The 22,294-nt window shown below is 40.7% G+C and overlaps 1 protein-coding gene across 5 annotated transcripts in view; it reads right to left on the bottom strand.

Moving 5' to 3' along the window:
• The window catches only part of RPGRIP1L (RPGRIP1 like), an 81,795-nt gene that overhangs the window by 57,339 nt on the left and 2,162 nt on the right, over positions 1-22,294 (bottom strand). For 2 of the 5 annotated variants that reach the window (XR_013959171.1, XM_080643927.1), the window contains exons 2-6: positions 21,832-21,923; positions 20,091-20,238; positions 16,731-17,029; positions 11,521-11,664; positions 535-640 (exon numbers count right to left, since the gene is read on the bottom strand). Coding sequence is in view for 4 of the 5 variants with exons in the window: in XM_080643927.1 (XP_080500053.1) it covers positions 535-640; positions 11,521-11,612 (198 nt within the window). In the remaining variant the exon portion in view is untranslated. Of the gene's footprint in view, positions 1-534; positions 641-7,019; positions 7,428-11,520; positions 11,665-12,908; positions 13,003-16,730; positions 17,030-20,090; positions 20,239-20,775; positions 20,864-21,831; positions 21,924-22,294 lie in introns of those variants that run through there. The other 3 variants (XM_080643926.1, XM_080643925.1, XM_080643928.1) reach the window with 3 other exon arrangements.

Raw genomic sequence — 22,294 nt, 5'->3', positions numbered from 1 at the left:
TTTTTTTTTCATTTACAAATAGTTCTGTCTTTATTTATTTATTTTTTAACATACTTATTATTATTATTTTTTTAAATATATTTTATTGATATTTTACAGAGAGGAAGGGAGAGGGATAGAGAGCTAGAAACATCGATGAGAGAGAAACATCGATCAGCTGCCTCCTGCACACCTCCCACTGGGGATGTGCCCGCAACCAAGGTACATGCCCTTGACCGGAATCGAACCCGGGACCCTTCAGTCCACAGGCCGACGCTCTATCCACTGAGCCAAACCGGTTTCGGCCATACTTATTATTTTAAGATGACACAGATATTTATAAAAAGTCCAACCAGTTGGGTTTTTCCTTTAGGTAGTAAGTTATAATACACATAATATATAGAGTGGAATTATACAAAATTGGGAATAAAAATAGTAATCTCTTAAAATTACTTTTTAGTAGCATGACTATTCCACTTAAAAAAACCAACTTGAACCCCATTTCTGGAGCTTTCTGCATATGTGGCACCAGAATAAAATAACTGATGACAGTACCTCCTGAAGCTGAAGGAATTTTCCTTCCATTACTGAAAGCGCATTGCTTTTCTCCACCAGTTGCTTATGAAGCTTGATCATTTCTACGTTGTCCCGAATGTTCGACCTTAAGGATGCGTGTAAGAAACAGAGAGAGAAATTCAAGGCAAAAGGAAAAACAATCTGTGACTCAATCACAACGTTTCGTGGACTGTTTCTAGGAAAAATGTACACACTTGCAGATCAGTCACCGAGGTTCTCCGTGTATCACACACCTAGGGCTAGGTTTATGATTTAAAACCAACCAAGAATCATTTTTGAACTTTATAAACTCACAGACCCTCAGAATTCGAAGGAAGCCCCAGATGTGATGACTCGTGTCACCTGCACACTGACTGGTAACATGGATTTAACGGCATTTTACAGTGTCCTGAAAGACGGTGCAAAACGACATCAGTCTTAGCACAGAAATGGTTCCACCAGACTTCAGACTTATCATCCTGCTTCCCCCTAAATGAAAAACGTGCAACACAGCACCCATCTTCCCACACGCCCTCTAAACAAATGGTATCATAAGATTACAATTTATTGGAGTTTCCTCCTGGAGTTTGAACTTTTCAAAATATTTCTAAAAAAAAGTGACTTAGCGTTTTATACTAATAATGCCTAACGCTGGCATTTAAATACGTTGCAGATGTGCCTTTCGCTGTAAGAGATCATTTAACGTCTACAGGGTATATAGAAATTCTATATGTGCAATACTAGTTTGTATTTTTCCTACCGAGATTAAAGCAAATGTAGAATTTAACAGGAAGATCTAATAAAGGTTAATCATAGATCTAAATGAATACCTGTTTCAAAAGGCATTTCTTTTCCTGACAGAGAAAGGTTCCTTAATTTAATACATTTTACACTCGAAAGTTTCTTAAAAATTGAGAAGCTGGGTTTTAGACTTCACTTTTAAAGGAAAATAAACGTAAAAAGTTTCAATTCGGAAAACGTTTTCAGTGTTTAGAGTAAGTAATTTTGCTTCCAGAACTTATCTAGTGTACACATATTGGAAAAATTGTCACAACGCCCTACTGGAACCAGAGAATGGACTACAAAGCTCACACATCTGTAAACCAGCTGAGGACTTGAAATACTTAATTTTCCTCTTTGATATTTGAAAGTTCATTGCATTTTGGCATTGGACAGTCAGTTGTCCTCACACAGAAGATAAACAAGGCCAATAGCCCGGCTCTTGCTCAGGGTACAGCCTTCACACAACGTTAAAGAGTTATGTGTCTAAAACATGTTATCTACTAACTCTGAGCACACACCAACAGAGCCCTCATTACCACTCCCCTGGGTATTACTTTCACTCTCAGGAGAGATAGTACTAAAGAATTAAATATGGAGAAAAATATATCTTGTTAAAAAAATACAATTTTCTCATATATAGAAGTCAAAATATTATTTATCTTCCTCCCCCCGCCAAATTACTTGGTTTGACCACTCAACAGTGAGTGCCATTTATTGATAAGGAAGAGCAGAATGCTATTCAAATCTTTTCCTATGTTTTCAGTTGTCCCTGATATTTCATTTTTCTTAGTTCTGAGTACGTTAATATTTTCAAGAAGATATGCAGGTCGTGGGAAAAGTAAGTTTATTTACACTTGTTCGTATGGAAAATAATACAGTAACTAATAAATTGTAATGCAAGAATAAACTCTGTGTTTTGTGTACTCAGAACTATATACTTTGGCCCCAATCTGTATATGTCAAATATATTTAAATAAGAACTGTTGCTTCATGATGTTAATAAAGAATTAAGCCCCAACAACCCATTAAGACATACAGGGTCATAGAAGTAACAGGTTATTTTGAATTTTCTTTGCATGGCAAAGGCCAGTAAGTATCTCCAGAACTTTCAGTGGCTTCATTGGTGGATGGTTTCTCGAATATTTTCCTAAGCTCTTTGGAGTTTAGACTTTTCAAAGTATTGCCAAGAAAAGGGACTTAGTATTTTCTGCTCATACTGCCCAACAAGTGGGCACCAATGTCAACATGAGTAGCAGTTAATAACGTGGTGCTTTACCTAAAAAGCCAGCTCGCCAGGAAGGACACCTATCTGAGCACCTGCAAGTGGTGAACAATGACTTTTAAGTGTGAGTTTGAGGGCTATCGACATAAGTCATTGTTGGGACTGGATGTTCTGAGGGCTAACAGTGAGAAGGACGACTCCCTGACTCGCTGAGTCAATGATATAATAAGTAAAAGATAAAATCAACAATTTAATTCATGTGGCCTGGCCTTCAAGAAGGTGGACAGTGGAAAATAATCTCAAACCTGATCATCAACTCAACGTCCTTACATGATGAAATATGGTAAAAGAACAGGGTGGGCGCTGACCAGCGTGGCTCAGTGGTTGGAGTGTCAGCCCATGCATGGGAGGGTCTCCGGTTCGATTCCCGGTCAAGGGCAGGTACCTGGGTTGCAGGTTCGATCCCAGGCTCTGGTTGGGCACCTGCAGGAGGTGGCCAATCAGTGTGTCTCTCACATCCATGTATCTCTCGCTCTCCTCTCTTTCTCTTTCTCTCCTCCTACCCCCACCTTTCTATTTTCTCTAAAAATCAATGGGAAAAATAGCCTCAGGTGAGGAGTAACAACAACAAAAAGAAGTGAGAGAGGCACGAAGGCAGGCCAGGTCGTGGAAAGCCGATGGACAGACGAGGAATGCGAGGAGGATGTTGCAGGGGCGAGGGAGCCAGTCATTGGTAAGGGCGGTCCTGGCCCTCTGCGCATGGAGAAGGCCTCAGGCCGGCTGCCTCTGCAGAGGGGAGGCGGGCTGGCTTAATGAGCAGTGGTTTAAGTGACCTCCACCGGGTACATGCCCTGGGATGGGAGCATCAGATCTTCAGGATGCTGACATTCTAACGGGAGGAACGATGCATAGTAAAAACATTCGGATGACCTCTGACAGCTCTGCACCGACTCACACATGCTGCATTACACATGGTGAAATGATTTGCAAACAGATAGCATGCATGTCAATTAAATTCTCTGTAAAAATAAATTTCTCACCAAACAGTTTAAAAAAACCCCACTACGAACAATTCAGTTGGAAAATACAGTTTCATTTCTCTTTTCTTTTGAACAGACACCTTATTTAGAATGATGATAAAATCTTCTAAAACTATGAAAAGGGTTGTTGGCCCATCTCTAGATTGAAAACAAACTGAAATAAATTAGATTTTATGTTGAAAAAAGTAACACAGCTCAACAACCTATGTGCCAAGTTTCGCTCATAATTTGAAACAGTCGAGCAATAAACTCTGAAAAGGAACCTCTGATGGAAGCCCTGAGAACACTTGCCTGCAGCCCTGCTACCGGTGCCATAATAACTCCAGAAACCAGAGCTCGGATTCACCGGGGAGGAGAGACTCCACATAATGTTGCTTCTAACAAGCGATCTTCAGGAGAAAAAAAACCTGTGCTTTGCTGCGTTTCTTACACTTCCTCTCCCCGTCCCTCCTTCACCCCCTCGCCACCCCCACTGACATTCCCTTCTTTGCTGCAGTGAGGACAGTGAGTGCTTAAAAAAAAAAAAGCCGCTTGATTTTTGGAGGTAACAGTATTATGATCTAGCACAGGGGTCCTCAAACTTTTTAAACAGGGGGCCAGTTCACTGTCCCTCAGACCGTGGGAGGGCCGGACTATAGTTTAAGAAAAAAACTATGAACAAATTCCTATGCGCACTGCGGGCCCGGGACGAGTCGGCTGCTAAGCAGGACAGGCAGCGGCACCCGGCGGGCCGGATAAATGTCCTCGGCGGGCCGCATGTGGCCCGCGGGCCATAGTTTGAGGACGCCTGATCTAGCAGTTACCACCAGTTAGAAGAGAAGGCTTTGGAGTACAGAAGCGAGGCTATGAGGTTCTGGAAGGAGTCATGTAAAGTCTGTGTGAGATAGAGTAGAGAGGCTCTTTTTTGAGTAATAGATTCAGGCTAAGTTTGGGGGATAAAGTTGAGAATAACCTTAGGATTAAAAAACTCTACTTTTTTTTTTAAACACTGGCAGACCTTCTGCAAGTGTATTGTTGAAAGAAATGTAGGTCACTCACAGCTCCTGCTAGGACTACACAGGCAGCCATCACTAGGAAGGTAACCCTCGTGAACAGGATTACAGGGGTTGCTAGCGAGTGGAAGGGAACGTCCCACTGAAACGGCCGAGGAAGGGCTATTGAAAGGTAACGGTTCCATTCGCACTGCTGCCGGAGTTCCCAGTGAACAGAGCCCGGATCCATGACTGCAGAGGTGAACATGTCTGTGCAGGTTTATCTGGATCACATCTTTCTTGTGGCGTTGGGTCAAAATATAAATCAGAACGCGGACTTTTCTCCCTCTCACACCCACAGAGGATGGAGGGGACAGGCTTGAGGGGCTCTCTACGTGCACGTGGTCCAACTCCCCTGACCATGGGGGCGCACTCCAAGAGACGGCGTGGGGCAGGAAGAAGTCAAACCCTGGCTCATCTTCTATAGGGGACCATTTTGAGGCTCCAGCTTAATGGATTCCAACTAGTAACGGGAATCTGAGAATTAGATCCAATATAGCAAAAAGCCCAGCGGGAAATGTAGGCTAATCGCCGATTTAGCTGCAAAAGTGAACCAAAGATTTTGTATCGTTTTTATTTCTTGATGGGATTTTACCTAGTCAGTGATAAAGGTTATTTCACAATTACTAGAAGCAATAGTTGATATGATATAGTCTTCGATGAATAGAAAAAGAATTAAAAATACCACCTATTTAGTAGAAAAAAACCTGTCATAAACACAAGGTCCCTAGGAGTAAAGGTGGCTGTTGATTTAAAGGTAGAAGAGATCTCATACCCAATTCAGTCTCCATCTCAGGGTTGAGGGGTTACCCGAGGCTCTGAGGCTCCGAGAAGGAATGAATTCGCCGGAGTCCCTAGTGAGGGGGCCAACACTCCCATCCAGTTCTAAGAGGGGAGCCTGCCCCATCTTCTAAGGTGTTTCTGAGTTTTGGCTTTCCCTCCACTCGCATGTACGTATGCGCTAATACGTTACTATTAATTGTGACCATTTCTGTGGTTTGTATAAAGTGCTGAGAAAATATGTCAAGCTGCTATCACCAAAAAGATCTTACATCCTATTAATAATAAAAAGCACAGGGGTAAAATAAAAGGTATCTGAGTGATACTTTTCACTGGGGGAATTCTAAGGTATTCAAAATAGTAAGAGCTTGGTGAATGTGTTTTTAAAAAGTGACAGATCACCTCCCCGTATAATAATAATGTTTGCATGGTTATCCCTGGCCCTCGTTACCCTTCCATCCCAGGACCAGATGTGCCCTCTAAATTAGGGGGTGGGGCAATCAGACAAATCCAAATTGGGGGACATTTCTGCAAACAGCTATGAGTGGGCTCCAAAGGACTGGGCGACCACTCCAGAATCAAGGACACCTGAAAGACATGACAGTTCAATACAATATATGAGCCTTGATTGGACTCTAAGTTAAAAGAAAGCAAAACAAAACAAAAACACTAGTTACTTATTTACAAATCCTCACCTGAGGATATTTTTTTTTTGCAGCCCAAGTATGTGCCCTGGCTGGGAACCGAGCCCGCCACCTTTCGGTGTACGGGACGATGCTCCAATCAACTGAACAACCCAGCCAGGACAAATGAAACAAAACAAAACAAAACAAAAAACCCAGCTATTTAAACAAAACAGCTATTTAGGACATTCTTGGGACAACAGAAGTTTGAAGATGGACCGAGTATCAGATGATGCTACTCCGACATTCCCTGTCAATGCTCTGGCTGTGACAGCTGCCCCGTAGCTCTGTGAAGACACTGAGAAGTATGCAGAAGGCGAAGTGATGGGGGTGGGAAGGGGTGGGGGGTGGGGAGGGAGCAGGTTCACGCAGGAGCAGGCAGCGTACAGGACAGGCTGTGTCATTCACAAATACGCACGGGGGGGGGGGGGGGGGGGGAAGGTATGCGAGTCTCCCCACAGCTGTCCTCACAACTTCTCCGCAGGTGTGCAATTTCCAGAGTGAAGACGGGGAGGAACTTAGGAGTGCCGGAGTCACCCCGTGCCTGTGCGCAGGGGAACGGAGCCCAAAGCCACGCTGTGTCTTGCGCTGCATGGCTGCGAAGGCCCGCTTCAGGACCGAGAGTTTGCTCTCAACCAAAGGGCAGAGGCAAGCCAGGATATCGGAGACGTTTAGGGATCAAATTCCCTCCACTGGGACCTTATGGCACTTCCATGATTTTAATTAAGAAGATAAACACCCTAACATGTGCTTAAAAAAGCAACACAGTACAAACTAGTTACACATTCAGTAAGAGTATTAAATAGTTTTGGAGTTGAAAAAGTCAGTAAAAGGTAAAACCATTCTGATTTTAATGTTCACATACATGTGCTCACTGGTTACTGCTGTGCATTTAATTTAAGACGGCCTTTTTAATAAGCAGAAAATGTGCATTTTTATATTGTTTAAATTTTAATATGGACTTTTGTTCAAAACAACACAGACATTCAGGCTACTTGTAAATGATACAAGATTTTCTGCTAATGAGGCATTATGTAGAACATATGCAAAAATCACAGCTCAGTCTTCCAAAATAGACCACAATAACAAGAAAAAACGCGATTTTAATAAAAAGGAGCAGCACTGGGATTTTACTTCAAAGCAATTAAGGGCTTTGGATAACCAAAAGTTTATGTCAAGCCGATGCCAAACCAAACCGGTCTATTAAACCCAGACTGAGAAGGGAGTCTATACTGTTCTGTGAGAGGGCTCTCTGCCATGCTTCCCGCCCGCGCGCTGCAGATTACAGCTCTGTTGGGTTCATGTTTGAGAACAAGGAGTCCAACATCCAGATCAGACTTCTAGAATTTCAAATCTGAAATAATGTATCCGTGAAAGACAAGTTCAAATATGTTTTCCATTTTGTAATTTTTCTCTACAGTAAATTATACCAAGTTTTATATTCTCCCCAACATTTTTTTCAACAGTTTTCCATTAGTCTAAAAAAAAAACCCCCAAAACTGCTGTTACACATAAAACTTTGAGCTATGTGTAAACATATAAGAAAAAAGAAAGACTTGAAGCCCCTTATTTGAAGTAATTTCTTTAGTTTTCAGCAACTGTATTTCAAGAAACAATATGCCTTTCACTACAGGTACCCTTCCTATTATAAGGAAATACGTAATTTTCAATTTTATAAAATCAGTGAGGTACGGTACAAATTGGTTTATCTCTTTGGCTTCGGCAAACAAAAGTACCTTTACCTGTAATTCTTATTTTTTCTTACTTATTATTTATTTACTAGAGGCCCGGTGCACGAAATTCATGTACGGGGTGGGGGGGGTCCCTCAGCCCAGCCTGCGTCCTCTCACAATCCGGGACCCCTCAGGGGATGCCGGGCCTAAACCGGCAGTCAGTCATCCCTCTCGCAATCTGGGACGATGCATGCACCAGTGACCATACTTTTCATACAGGTGAAAGGCATCTTGCTGTTGTATGGCCAGCTACATTTTTTTGCCCTGATTATAAAAAGTAGTACATAACATGATCCTTCTAAGGCAGTAGTATCATTTTCCCCATCTTATGGGTGGGAAAACTGAAGCAGAGAGAGAAAGAGAGACAGAGTGAGACAGAGAGAGAGAGAGAGAGAGAGAGAGAGAAAGAGAGAGAGAGAGATGAGAGAAACAATGATTGGTTGCCTCCTGTATGCGCCCCAACCAGGGATTGAACCTGCAACCTTTTGTGTGTGTGAATCCTCACCCAATGATATTTTTCCATTGATTTTCAGAGTGGAAGGAAGGGGGAGAGACACAGAGAGAGAAACATTGATGTGAAAGACACACTGATTGGCTGCCTTCTGCACACTCCCCAACCAGGGCTGGGGATTGAGCCTACAACCGAGGAACGGTGCTCAAGCAACAGCGCCACACTGGCCAGGCAGCAGTTCAGTTTCTAAGGTAAACTGCTCTTGTACCTGTTGGTGTGTCCTGCTGACAATGTTTAGAGCAGAAAATGTGTGTGCTGGGTATCACTGTTTCTTAGGCGGGTCTAGACCAGCACTGAGTGACTTTTGGATCTCCCTTTCATTTGACATGGACACTCTAGTTCCTGGACGATCATACCCCTTTGGAAGGGGGAACAGCAAACAGTGCCGCTGCTACTCCTGGGGAATTTAGGAACTCTAACAGAAAGTAAAGCTGCTAGGGATGGGCTCCAAGCGTGCGTGCAGCCTAAGTGCAGACGGTTATTTTCGGATAATACCTTAAACGCGGCTGTGGGCAACTAAGATCACCGCCCTCGCGCTGGGGTCTGGCCCTTCAGCCTGTTCCAAACAAGGAAGCATCACTTGCTCTTCCAAGAAGGCCAAGTCTGACTCAGTTCTTCTCAGGGAACATGAGTCCTTCTTATGCATTCAGCTGGTTCACAGCCAGGGTTCAAATGCTATCCCTAATATATATATATTTTTTTTTTCTCAAAAATATTCATGTTTCTTTTGCTCTGCACTTAGAAGAATATACAGATATCACAAAACATATAGAATTTTATTATATAATTTAATTTTACACATAACTGTTTAGAAACAGAAATTATTGGAGATAGTATTAATCTGTTAAATCTCTAAAACAAAGTTTTTCATATATTTTTAATACCACTTTATTTTTTTAAAACAACTTTCCCAGTATGCATCATTTCTTAGCTCTTTCAAACAGTTCCATGTAGGGTTAGTTTGTTAAAGGAACTTAAATTCTGAGCCTGAAATGCAAAGCTGGAAAATCATCCTTGGTTTCTGTAAATAAGATCCTAGCCATATAAGCATGGTGTAACACAAACCGGAAAGGGGGAAAACGAGGATCTAGGTCTGGTTTAAAAAAAAACATTAAGAGAGGAATAAAATAGATACAGTGGATGCAATGTGTAGGCCTCATTTGGACTCGAACAAACAGGAGAAAGACACCTTCAGGGATGTTTGTCTATAAACTGGTTATTGGCTAATATCAAGGAATCGCTGTTTTTGTCAGGTGTACATGCGCGGTGGTTTGTCAGGTGTACATGCGTGGTGGTTTGTCAGGTGTACATGTGCGGTGGTTTGTCAGGTGTAAACGCGTGGTGGTTTGTCAGGTGTACACGTGCGGTGGTTTGTCAGGTGTACATGTGCGGTGGTTTGTCAGGTGTACATGCGCGGTGGTTTGTCAGGTGTACACGCGCGGTGGTTTGTCAGGTGTACATGCGCGGTGGTTTGTCAGGTGTACACGTGCGGTGGTTTGTCAGGTGTACACGCGCGGTGGTTTGTCAGGTGTACATGCGCGGTGGTTTGTCAGGTGTACACGTGCGGTGGTTTGTCAGGTGTACACGTGCGGTGGTTTGTCAGGTGTACACGCGCGGTGGTTTGTCAGGTGTACATGCGTGGTGGTTTGTCAGGTGTGGTGGTTTGTCAGGTGTGATATGCATGGTGGTTTGTCAGGTGTACATGCATGGTGGTTTGTCAGGTGTGATATGCATGGTGGTTTGTCAGGTGTACATGCATGGTGGCTTGTCAGGTGTACATGCATGGTGGCTTGTCAGGTGTGATATGCATGGTGGTTTGTCAGGTGTACATGCATGGTGGCTTGTCAGGTGTGATATGCATGGTGGTTTGTCAGGTGTGATATGCATGGTGTGATATGGCATGGTGGCTTGTCAGGTGTGATATGGCATGGTGGTTTGTCAGGTGTGATATGCATGGTGGTTATGCTAAAAGAAAATTCCTTATCAGACAGAGATATGTACCGCAGCTTTTACAGGTGAGATGGCAAGATGTCTGGCTGGGGCTAATCAATCGAAGAAAATAAAGGTGAAGTGCTAGATGAAACAAGAGTGACAACACGCTGATAACTGTTAAGCCTGAGTGAGGGGTACTTGGGGTTAATATATAATTTACTTTCGGGTATGCTGGGTCAAAAAAAAAAAAAAGGAAAAGAAACAGAGAGAGAAAAGCCATAAAGGGAAGAAAACAATTCGAAGAAGAATACATAAAGCCTTTTTGGAAGCACAATGTGAAAGCAAAAATGAGAGGACCGATGCTAGGAAGTAAAAGCATCGCACAGGAGGGTGGTAGGGAAAGGGCTGCAGTTATCAACGTAGGCCCCAAGGAGACTGCTGAGGAACCCCATCGTCCCAAACCATCAACAGAGTTTGAAGCAAACTTTGAATGTGAGGAAAGGTGACACGTTTTGGGGATAAAAGTAACTGACACCATGTTATGGAATTTACTACCTTTTAAGGTTGAAAAAAACCGTTAGGGATGCCAGCCACTGAGTCCTTGTCGCACACACCCAGTGGGTCGGACCTCCCACAGTCTTGGTGAATGGGGCAATGCGTGGAGTTAACAAGGCAGGCTGAGCAGTTAGGTCAGGGGTGGGCAAACTTTCTGACTCGAGGGCCACAATGGGTTCTTAAACTGAACCGGAGGGCTGGAACAAAAGCATGGATGGAGTGTTTGTGTGAACTAATATAAATTCAAAGTAAAGGAACGGAGGGGAGAGCAAGAGAACCCTCCGCTCTTTCGGCTCCGCGGGCCGGATAGAACAGCCGAACGGGCCAGATCCGGCCCGCAGGCCGTAGTTTGCCCACGGCTGAGTTAGGGAGAACTGCCCTCAGATAGAGCTGTTGATCTAGAGCAGGCTTATATGAAGAAGTGAAGTAAAAACACGATTTTTAAATAGACTCGACTTATCCTTCTATGGCACATGATATTTTATTTTTTCCATCACCATTTACCTACCCCTCCTCTACTGCAAACACCACACTGTTGTCCATGTCCATGAGCTCTCTCTCTCTTTTTTTCTCTCAATCCCGCCCCCCGCCTCCCACCAGAGCTGTCTGCCTGCTCTCTCTGAGTCTGTCTCTATTTTGCTTGGTAGTTCAGTTTGTTTATAAGCATTCTGAACGAATTTTGACTTTATCAAAGCGATATTTCTGTTTTAACATACCTTTGATCTGTAGCCTGCTGTTCTCGAAGCTGAAGAAGAGATAACTCAATTTCATTTTCTTTTCTCCGCAACTGCGTTTTCAGGATCTCCATCAGCTGCTCTAACTCTTCTATCTGGCCTCTCTGTGACTGAATAACATCCTCTCTGAAATAAAGAGCCTTCGCGTGAACGTGCAGTTTGAGGAAATATCCGCAGTATTTAAGATCAGTACAAAGACAGTTCTTCGTAACAAAAGCAAGCAAGTTTGAACTGTTAGCCTAAGGGCCTCTGAAACGTAGGAAAATAGTGGCAGTTATAGGTGATGATCTGGAGGTACACAGGGAGGAATTCAAGACATCCTTTTTATAAGATGATGCCCTAAGCCATGCATCAGTGGTTAGACTCAATTGGTAAGTATTTATTGTTCACCTACTAGGTAGTCCACAGTCTATTCACCTTCAGCTAATTTCTATGCCTTTGTTCTTTTACATGTAGATTTCCCTTTACCACCCAAATGAACACTTCAGAGAGACATGGCAAAAATTTGCAAAACATAATTAAGTGGTCCCTGGCATAGGCTGATCTCTGTGGCATCTGGCCACATCCCAGTGTCATGACCTCAGGAAACTGGTGTGAACCTGGCTTTTTAGCCAACAGCCTCGTCTTTTAGTTTCTATTCTCTCACAATATAATCATCACTGTCTCTGGTATTTGGAATATTCAGGAGAAAAAAATCTTAAGCCCATATGATTCTTAAGCAACTATTTAAAAGTATGACACCCTGCCTCATTCAGAACCGGTACTTCCTGATGATCCAGGGGAGGCCTGTGATAGGTGGAGCCTTATCTTCATTTGTGTGACTCACAGACACTGAAACCCCGAGGCTTTGATTAACTGGAAAGTGAGCTCAATGTGGCAGGGGTAACTTTTTTGAAACCATAGTATGGTGAAGAATGCAGGACCGTAGAATCGTAGTGAAACGAATTCTAAAATCCATATGTATTTGATAACTTCAAACTTTTATGCCACTCCCTCCAATTTTTTTTAAACCACAAAAAGGCTAATTAATTCAGGATTTTAAAAAATTGCCTGTAATTTTTCTAAGAATGAAAATGCTGCCTCTAAATGAATGGACTTTATGCCATTCCTGGGGGTGGGGGTGGGGAGTACAATAAAGGGGACTATTCTATAAACACTTCCACGGCTGCAGGTGTTCATTTTCCTCATTTCAATGCAAACGTGTTTAATAATATGCTCTTATCCCACAGATCTAGCTGTAATTTGGTGGAGCAAATTATCTGTACATAAACCAATTTTATTTAAAAGAAGGGAAAGAGAGGGATTAAAAAAACACCCCAAAGTATGATCAATAAACAAAGTTCTAAAATGACCACAGAAAGAATACATACAAATTTCTTATTTCTCCTCTGGCTTCTTCAAGTAAATTGTTGCCATATTTTGTCAGCATGGGTTGATCTACATCTACATCTTGAAATCTAATACCTAAAAATAAATTAATGAGATTACAGATGTTAGAAAAGGGGACCCTGGCTTTGATGTCATGAGGAAATGTGTGAGGTAATAGAATTGCTTCAGTACTGAGAGATATGTGCTCTGCAGAACAGAGAATCAGAAATATGTTGCCAAAGGGACTATTCGCTCTGAGCCACCAGTTGGCATGAAATCAAACACAGCAGCAAGTATAGCCCATTTAACAAATTCTACTAAGAAAAACAAATTACCTAGAAATAATTTAATTCAACCTAGATGTAAAACTCCTGAAATAATTTCTGAAAGACCCAAAGTCTTCAATTCAGGTTTGTGCAATATAAACTGAAGTATGAAAGCAAAGGTTTAAAAAACATGACTTTTTAAAATATTTTTGATAAATGTTTCCTGTACTTTGGTTTATTCCACCTCAATGATACAGTCCATATATAAACAAAGGTAATTCGAGAAGAGATAATCAATAGGATTCCTCTAAATAAAACATTTTGCTGATGCATTTAAAATACAATTGCACAATAGTTATATGCAATTTTATAAGCCTGTTAAAAGTGAAACATACTTTTAATTACATGAATTAGTTTACACTTAGAGAATAATTAAATTATTAGAGTTTAAGGTAATAAAATATGACACAGAATTAAATTATTAGAGTTTAAGGTGGATAAAATATGACACGGGATTAAATTTTAAGAGTTTAAGGTAGATAAATTATGACAATTTGGCTTTTAATGGTGCATAGTCCCAGGTACAATGGTACAGAAAAAATTCTGTCTCTTTAGCAATGTTTACTTTTAAAAATGAGAATTTTAATTAGAAAAACAGCACTATTATTTGCTATTTCCGAAATTTTCAGCATCTTTTGCTGTAGTCTAGACTAAAAAACAGAAAAGGCTCTGCCTAAAACATTAAAATAGTTTACTGTGTTAAAATTTGCCAAATATATTACTTTGGCAGTAATGCTAATTCTTAAGCATTTCTTACATCAATCATGGAAAAACTAAACATCACTAGTAGAATTAAAACAAAACAAAACACAACTTAGCCCATTTGGTGTGGCTCAATGGTTGAGCATTGGTCTATGAACCAGGAGATCACACACAGTTCGACTTCTGGTCAGGGCACATGCCAGGGTTTGGGGCTTGATTCTCAGTAGGGATGTGCAGGAGGCAGCCAATCTATGATTCGCTCTCATCATTGATGTTTCTATCTCTCTGTCCCTCTTTCTTTGAAATCAATTAAAAAATATTTAAAAACAAAACAAAAAAGCCTATTTATACTCAAAATATTTCTTAAAACTATGATTTCATGGTCAGTTGCCAATTGTTATCTTTTAAAACACATACACTTCATGAAAATCTTTGTTCTTCACGATAAGAATTGTTTCTACATTACAGTGATCACACTTGAAGTGGCATTTTCATCCTTTATCCTGACCTGGCATAAATAGAAAATAATATTTGTACAGCAGCTTGGGGATAAGGTCCATGGGGCCAGAGAGGGTCTGGGGTTCTCACCCCGCCACCCCGGGCTGCACTGTTTCTGACAAGTCTGGCCTGATCCCAGCCGCAAAGGTGGTCTTGAAGAGTCTGATAAGGTTACGATGGTATCAACCTTGATCATGATGCTTCAAGTATACTCAGGAAGGTAGTGGTTAAAAAGTATTCATTGCGCCGAAACCGGTTTGGCTCAGTGGATAGAGCGTCGGCCTGTGGACTGAAGGGTCCCAGGTTCGATTCCGGTCAAGGGCATGTACCTTGGTTGCGGGCACATCCCCAGTGGGGGGCGTGCAGGAGGCAGCTGATCGATGTTTCTAACTCTCTATCCCTCTCCCTTCCTCTCTGTAAAAACTCAATAAAATATATTTAAAAAAAAAATTAAAAAAAAAAAAGTATTCATCGCTATGTAATGCTCTGTGCAACTTCTATGTCTTGGACTCTATAACAAACAGTGAAAGAGATCTGAATTACTGAGTATAAACACAAGGACAAATTCAAGCGATGTAGTCATATTTTCAAAAGACTGCTGCTCTGTGGCTTTTTTTTTTCCTATAAGGGAGCACCTCCCACCAAATTCTCCTATGTAAACGGCACTTCGTAGCACTAGATTAGCTTGCCGCGTTAATCTCAACTTTGGGCGTCATGTGAGTTGGAAAGACCTTGCCGACCTCAGAGATCAGCTTGCCCAGCTATGGTCCCAGGTTCAGAGAGGATAAGTGACTTTTAAGAAAAATACATATTTTTATTGATTTCAGAGAGGAAGGAAGAGGGAGAGAGAAACACTGATGATGAGAATCACTGATCGGCCGCCCCCTGACCAGGAATTGAACTGTGACCTCCTGGTTCACAGGCCAATGCTCAACCACTGAGCCACACCGGCCAGGGGAGGATAAGTGACTTTTCAAAGGTGAACTCTATTATTGTAGGGACATATTTTTTTATGTCCTTACCCCCTCCTAGCCCTACTTCTAATCAGGAGTTACCGCCCCATTTTACAGATGGGGAAGATGAGGCCCTGAGAGGTCAAGTGCACTCTTCCCTGTGGGAAGTTCAGGAGTGGCGGATTGTATTGTCGGTTTATGGTTCATCATATACTGAGTCTACGTCTACTGCCAGTCTCACAGAGCAAGGGGCAGGCCTGCGCTTTCATCCTGCAGCTGCCTCCTGCCTGTGAGGGGCCTTCCCGACTTCAAAGGTGCTCGGTCTAGGGAACAGAGTGTTAACATTTCGGCTTGAATTAAAAATAGAACAAATTCTTCTCCCATTCTGTTCACATGGTGTTTTTTTCTTTCTCAATGAATTGAAATGCAAGTTTAACATCGTTTTTTATGTCCCTAAAAATGTTTGGGCTTTATGTGAAGTGTATTCCAAATGAAGATCAATTAGAGCTAACATTTTATTTCCGTTCCTAGTAGCTGAAATTAAAAATGTGTTACCTAAAACAGTTACTGACTTTTTGCTTCATCATAAATACTTTTGTCTGTGGGTGGAGAGAATTGGGATTTTATGAGAAATATTTAGTTTTTTTCTATAATGAGTCTTGTCTATACAATTGAATTGCTTTGTAACCTGGGTAGGGTTTAGGTGGTTTATTTTCAAAATTAAAAAAGTGATTGTCCTATGATCCTTTTTGGAGATGGAAGAGACGCTTATGGGGTAATTCACTTGCTTATAGCCTTTTATTTTACAGGTAAAGACAACTCAAGTTCAGGACTCGTCCAAAGTCACCAGATAAAAAGTGGAGGAGCAGGAACCCAACTTTCAAACCCCCAGGTATGTGCACATTCCACTGCCATGCTACCTCCACACAACCGGAAGGATTTACACAGTTCTGCAAATTTTATAGAAGGTCTTTCGATAAAGAACTGAACTGTGATCAGATATAGGCAAACTAGCTGGTTTTTCCGTTTGCCTGTGTCGATGTGATTTGCTCCTATAATTAAAAAAAAACACGAAAACTACACTGAACTCATATTTCATGTAGTTTCACACATGTCTCATACCAGTTAAAATGAAGAGTTATGTTCAATGCTTACTAAACAAATTTGAGTGTGATCTAGGGATTCTTAAATAATCTTCATATTAATTTTTTAAATCAAAAACAGGTCCAAAAATGATATTTATCTTTCTAAAGAAACGTAGGGACATGAATAATACAGAAATAAAGCTGTGTGCAAAACGACCCATTGGAAGATGACAGCTGAGGATGTGCGGAAGCTGTTTTACCTTTCCTGGGGCAGTCCTGGGCGCCTGTGCTTTCACTCGCTTTCCTACGCCCAGTGTTCACGCGAGACTGCACGTAGCTGTAAGGAGCTTGCCTGCCACCCTGGACCTGAAGTTGCTGTTTGGCTGAAATTAGTCTGTTTTTGAGGGCTTCATTCTGTCTTTCAAGCTCGTGAACTTTCTCCTGCAGCTGCTCAATCATTTCTTCCAATTCCACATCTCGTCCCAGCCGCTTGGGGCCACCACCAACCCGCTCACATCTTTTCTTGTCATTAACTAGCCGTATTAACTTGGTGGCCATTCTAGGGAAATAATAAAAAGATGAAAAGGAATGTGAGAAGTCAGCATAAAATGCATTCTGTTGAAAGGAACATAATCACTGTGAAGACTTCAGTGCAGAACCTGAATAATAAATTTCAGGTTTTGATGTAACTATTACTGCCTGTGAAGAATCCTTTGATGATAATTGAAACCACTGGGCAACAATCTGCTTTATAGCACTGACAAATAACAGTTTCCTAAGGCTTATCATTTAAGGTTAGTAAAGAGAGGACACATATTTACTCCATATGTTCCTCAAATGCAATTTTTAACGCATGACCTTATGTAGGAATGCTGTATGCACTTAACTGTAGCTACAGATTGTGGATGTGGCGGGTTATATCTGCAAGCCACAGTAAGTTAAAAGTCTTGGAAACTGTGTTAAGACTACGCAGCATTTATGTGATAAATTGTTTTCAGTTTCTCTAGGATTAAGACGTACTGCAAATATAAAAGTGTTAGAATGCATAGATACACACCTATAAAAAGGAACAATGAAAAATTCAAAAGAACCCAAAATGTGCCATTAAATGTTACTTAGTGCTCCAGAGACAAGCATGTTTAATGGCAGAAAATAATTAGATACAAAAAGTATTATTTTAATGCTACCTTTGGGTTTAGGCATAAATTGTGCTTTTGACATCTCAGGAGTTTATACCTTCGATTCTTTTAAGTTTTGATAAAAACTGGTTCGACAGAACAAAAGACAGAAAGGGCACATGGGGGTGATGTAATATACACGTACAGAAAACATGCCTGACAGTGAATGGAAAAATCTTGGCAGGACAAGAAAGAAAAGGTGGCTTTGATGAGAGACACAAGTTCAAGACTTTACAAAATTGGTCGCACATCTTCAATAGCTGACTCTAGTTTATAGTGAATCTATTTTTATAAAGACCCAGACAGGAGATTGAAAATAAAAACTCACTTCATTTTTCTTTACATGGGGTTTGCTTTATTTTAGCATGGTTATGGACAGAAGCTTTTACTTAAGAGAACAAAAGTGAAATAAAAAAAATCCTTAATAGCTTTGGGATGTCCTAGAACAACCTTTTTTTGCCCTGAGCGGGGTCCTCTGTAACAGCGGTGGTAATACACGTCTATCTACACTTCTGGCTTCTCGGCCTACAGCATGTGGCACAGGGAGAGCTATGCATAACATAATCAGTTAAGATTGTTTTCTCTTTCCCTCGAGGCACATCCATTAAACATGCTTTATAAGGGATCCAGGATAATAAAAACCAAGATCCAATAGTACCGCAAACCCCCTAGTGAAATAATCAATGGATTAGTTCCTTTCCACCGAATCCAGAGAATGATATATCATTGGGAAATCGGGGCTGATATCCTAGCCCGATAGAGCCACAGACGTTCCCAGCCCTTGAAGGAGTTAGGGTCCCGAGCCCCACCCAATGCTCATCCCTGGAAATGTGGCAGCCATCTCCGTGAGGTGCCAACCTAGACAGCTGAGTTTCCTGTTACAGAGACCAAGGGATAGACTGCATTCAAAAGAGAGGCAGGTTTAATCCAAAAAAGCCGTCCACATCTACAGGAAAAGAAATGACCGCACTTTTTAAGGCGAGAGCACATTGATAGAGCGGCTTTCAGTTCTTTCTGTCCTTTCTCCAGTAATAGCAGTAATTTCCATTGGTTTGATGATTTGATGATGTTAATGAACCATACGGGATCAGGTCAAGTTTGAGTACTTATGTATAAAGGTGGTTTATCAAATCTACAGTTATCCTAGAGTGACACTTACTCTATCGTAAGAATACATGTGAAGGCCGTTTTACCCAGGTATCTAGGTAGTGTCAGGGGTGTGACATTGAGGAGGAATGTAGAGCTTTGGGTCAGAGCGGTCAACAGATCATTACTCTCGGGTCTGAGTAAAATAAAATCCCGGGAGGTTAATGGCTTGAACATACCATACGCTAGTGGCAGGGAGATAAATAGCACACATGCGTACAACTTGACTCCCAGCCCAGTCCTTTTTCCATTAAGCTACATGGCTCATTATTAAGTTGTTTTATATTTTCTGGCTAGGACAAATTACTAATGAGGTCAAGGTTGTGAATTCAATTCTTTTACTGACCAATTATGCTTAGAAAGAAAAAGAATTGTTTCGTGGTGAGAGACCACATTCCTCATTCTGACAGGCGGACATGTGTGTGTGACTGGCCAGAAAAGGAACAGACAGCACCACGACTTGAAGGCAAAGCCGGCACACAGCAGCCCGGGGGCATCACAGCAAAGCCCACGGAGTAGACAGGGAGCTCGCGTCACCTCTTTAGAGAAATTCCAAACAGACAGAAACCCATCCTCCTTCCTCGCTTCCCACCTTTTCATTTACCCTACAACGTGAGTCGGAACACAGACCTGGTCCTGCTTCTACAAGTGAAAGCACTTTTTGTTTCGAATGCCACCCATTCGGAAGGGAGTCATCGTGTTTCTGAACGAGAGAGAATGAAGGAACATCTACTCGGAAGAAATCATCTGTGCAAACATTTCTGCATGCAAATCGGAAGTGACACTCTTTCTTCAGAAACGGCTGAGTCTCTGATCAATACAGACTCTAGACTAACTCAAGCGAAGTTAAATGGGTTCCAGATACTGAAGTGATGTTTTCATTAGTAAACCCTAAAGTTTAAAAACACATGCATTTTAACAAGTTGAAATAGCTAATTACTTTTTAAAACTTTCATTTTAAAATCAAGACGTTTAAAAAACCAGATGCTTTGGCCATTTGCTTATTAAACTATAAATATGAAACCCGAAGTTATTTATAGATATGATACACGCATGGCACACTTAGCTAACAGCTCTCCCTTTCAAATAGCAACTTTGGGCACAATAAACACTTATAATCTCCTTGGTTTATTCTTATAGTTTTTAAGAGTTTCCATTTTTAAAAAATTGTATTTATTTACAACCTGCCTGGCTACAAAAAGGATTCAAGGTAGAGTTTTCAATTAAGTTTATAAAAAAGCAAATCCTCCAAAACTTTACAGTCAGGAAAAAGAGCTCAAAGCTTTTTATCCTAACCTTTTAATTTTATCCTCTTGCTTGCGGGCATGCTGCTTGAGTAAAATGTTCTCATCGTGCAAACGCAAAAATCTGTCTTCCAGTTCCTCACGACTGATCCGGGACACGATGACCTGGTGAGACTTCATCGTCCGTGTTGCTGAAGTTTCTGCAAAAATGCCAAAATCATTCAGAGTGGGACCACTTAAACTAGTCTCTAAAAATGATAACTGTTGATATTAATATGAGATCTGATGCACTCATCTCAGATTTTTCCCTTTGTGACCCGCAATTAAGACGGCTTTTGAAAATATTATAGCACTGTTCACATCACTGATTGGATGTCAGAATAAAAACCTTTGCTATTAATACTTTATATGCAATATTGAAGGATCAGAACAAAAATAATATCCACTCAAAAGAGGATTCAAATAACCATGCTTTAAGATGTAAGCTGGAACTCTGATTCAATAAAAGATTTTCGACTTATATACTGAATGTTGAAAAAACTAAACTAGAAGTTTTTTGTTTTTTTTTAAAAGAGTTATTACAATAATCTGGTGAACATAACATGATCAAAATATTTTTCTGAGCCATGGGTATTGGGTTATAAAAAATAAACTATATAAAATTTGAAAGACCAAAAAAGAAATCATTCACAAATTATTTATAATCTATCTTAAATATTTTTAAAGAACTTTTATACCTTTCAGCATGTGTATATGATATTTTTTACATATGCTTAAGTTTGGTACTTTCCATATCACTGTGAAGTCGGTCGATTTTCAGCAATCCTCCAAAAGAAACAAAGAACAAATGGACAAAGATTAAAGCCCTCTGGTGGGTAACTGAGAGCAAGAATTGAATTAGGGTATCAAGTCCCAATAAAGAGCTTTGTGCACTTAAAATTTATTTGTATTTGAATCTCTGACACTCTGCCAAAAATCTAAAGCAAAGCTTATACATGTTTTACTTTTAACAATAAAAACTGTATAATCAAATTTATCTTTTTCAATGAACAATGTCTTGACCCCCTTTCGGTGGTAGTTCAAGGTGACCACTGACACTCTTCCGATGAACAGGTGTAGGAACATGCCTTCGTGGACTATATTTGATGTCACAGCTTCTCAGTGACAAATGCAGTGGTATGACTGCATGGCTGACACACCGTCCGCACAAAGAAAAACACAGGCCAACATTCCTTAAAGCTATGCTTTCATTTCTTAATGTGAAAGTGCTTTTTAGCTCTACAGTAGCCACTCAGATATAAAAGGATAAAGAAAATGTTCAATGCATATTAATTTGATAAATCAGAGTCAATATCATGTGGGTAAACAAACCATTTTGAGATACTCTACTTAAAAGACAAAACATTTTTAAATATGGCATTTCCTCCCATAGAAAACGTAAACATGAAGAAACATTTTAATGGCGAATGTGATTTAAGCCAGGCAATTCGGGTTGGAGGCTTGATACTCTCTGTAGTTCCTACTGATGTGTGGAATTTTAAAAAGATGATTTATAACAATTGTTTATCAGTACAGAGCGGGATTTTACATTTTCTATGAGCTGTTGATAATTGAAGCATGCAGTAAAATACCATATGTTGTTCTAAACACTCCATCCTCTCGTTTAGTCCAATCAAGAGCTATATAGTTACTTAAATGGCTTGGTTTGTATAAATATCAAAAATACTTTAAATTAAAAGTAAAGAAGTTACTGATCAAAGTTCATAACTGTAATAAATAACAGCTGGCCGTACCTTGTAACCCTCCCACGCCAAAGAGGTTCAGACCTATATCTTTCACAGGCAGGTCTCCTGCAGTCTCATCAGCTGGACCAGACATGGCCTATCTGTGGAGAAAAAGAAAATTCAAATAAAATCTTTCCAAGTTATAACATTAACTATGCAATGGAATGAACCAAATAAAATGAATAAGGCACTAGAACTTCAATGGACATCTTATTGCCCACATGTGCAGCTTGAAGAAGATGAAAGCTTCCATTTTAAAAGTAATACTACATTGAATCATGGAGACAGTGTTCCTTTCAACAGTCTATTTCCTGTAGTTTGCTTAGGAAATGAGGTCAGATTATCATTCTTCCTTCTCCCATCTTCTTATTCCTCTATCTGAAACAAAAACAAACTCTCCTAAATTTAGAAACACCTCCTCTCCAGCCCTCTTCCCCTTCCCTGTCCCCAAAAGAAAGCAGATATCTTGGAA

The sequence above is a fragment of the Plecotus auritus genome (assembly GCF_963455305.1).
Source record: "Plecotus auritus genome assembly, chromosome: 10".
NCBI classification, from domain to species: domain Eukaryota; kingdom Metazoa; phylum Chordata; class Mammalia; order Chiroptera; family Vespertilionidae; genus Plecotus; species Plecotus auritus.
This window is presented reverse-complemented; position numbering and strand designations above follow the sequence as displayed.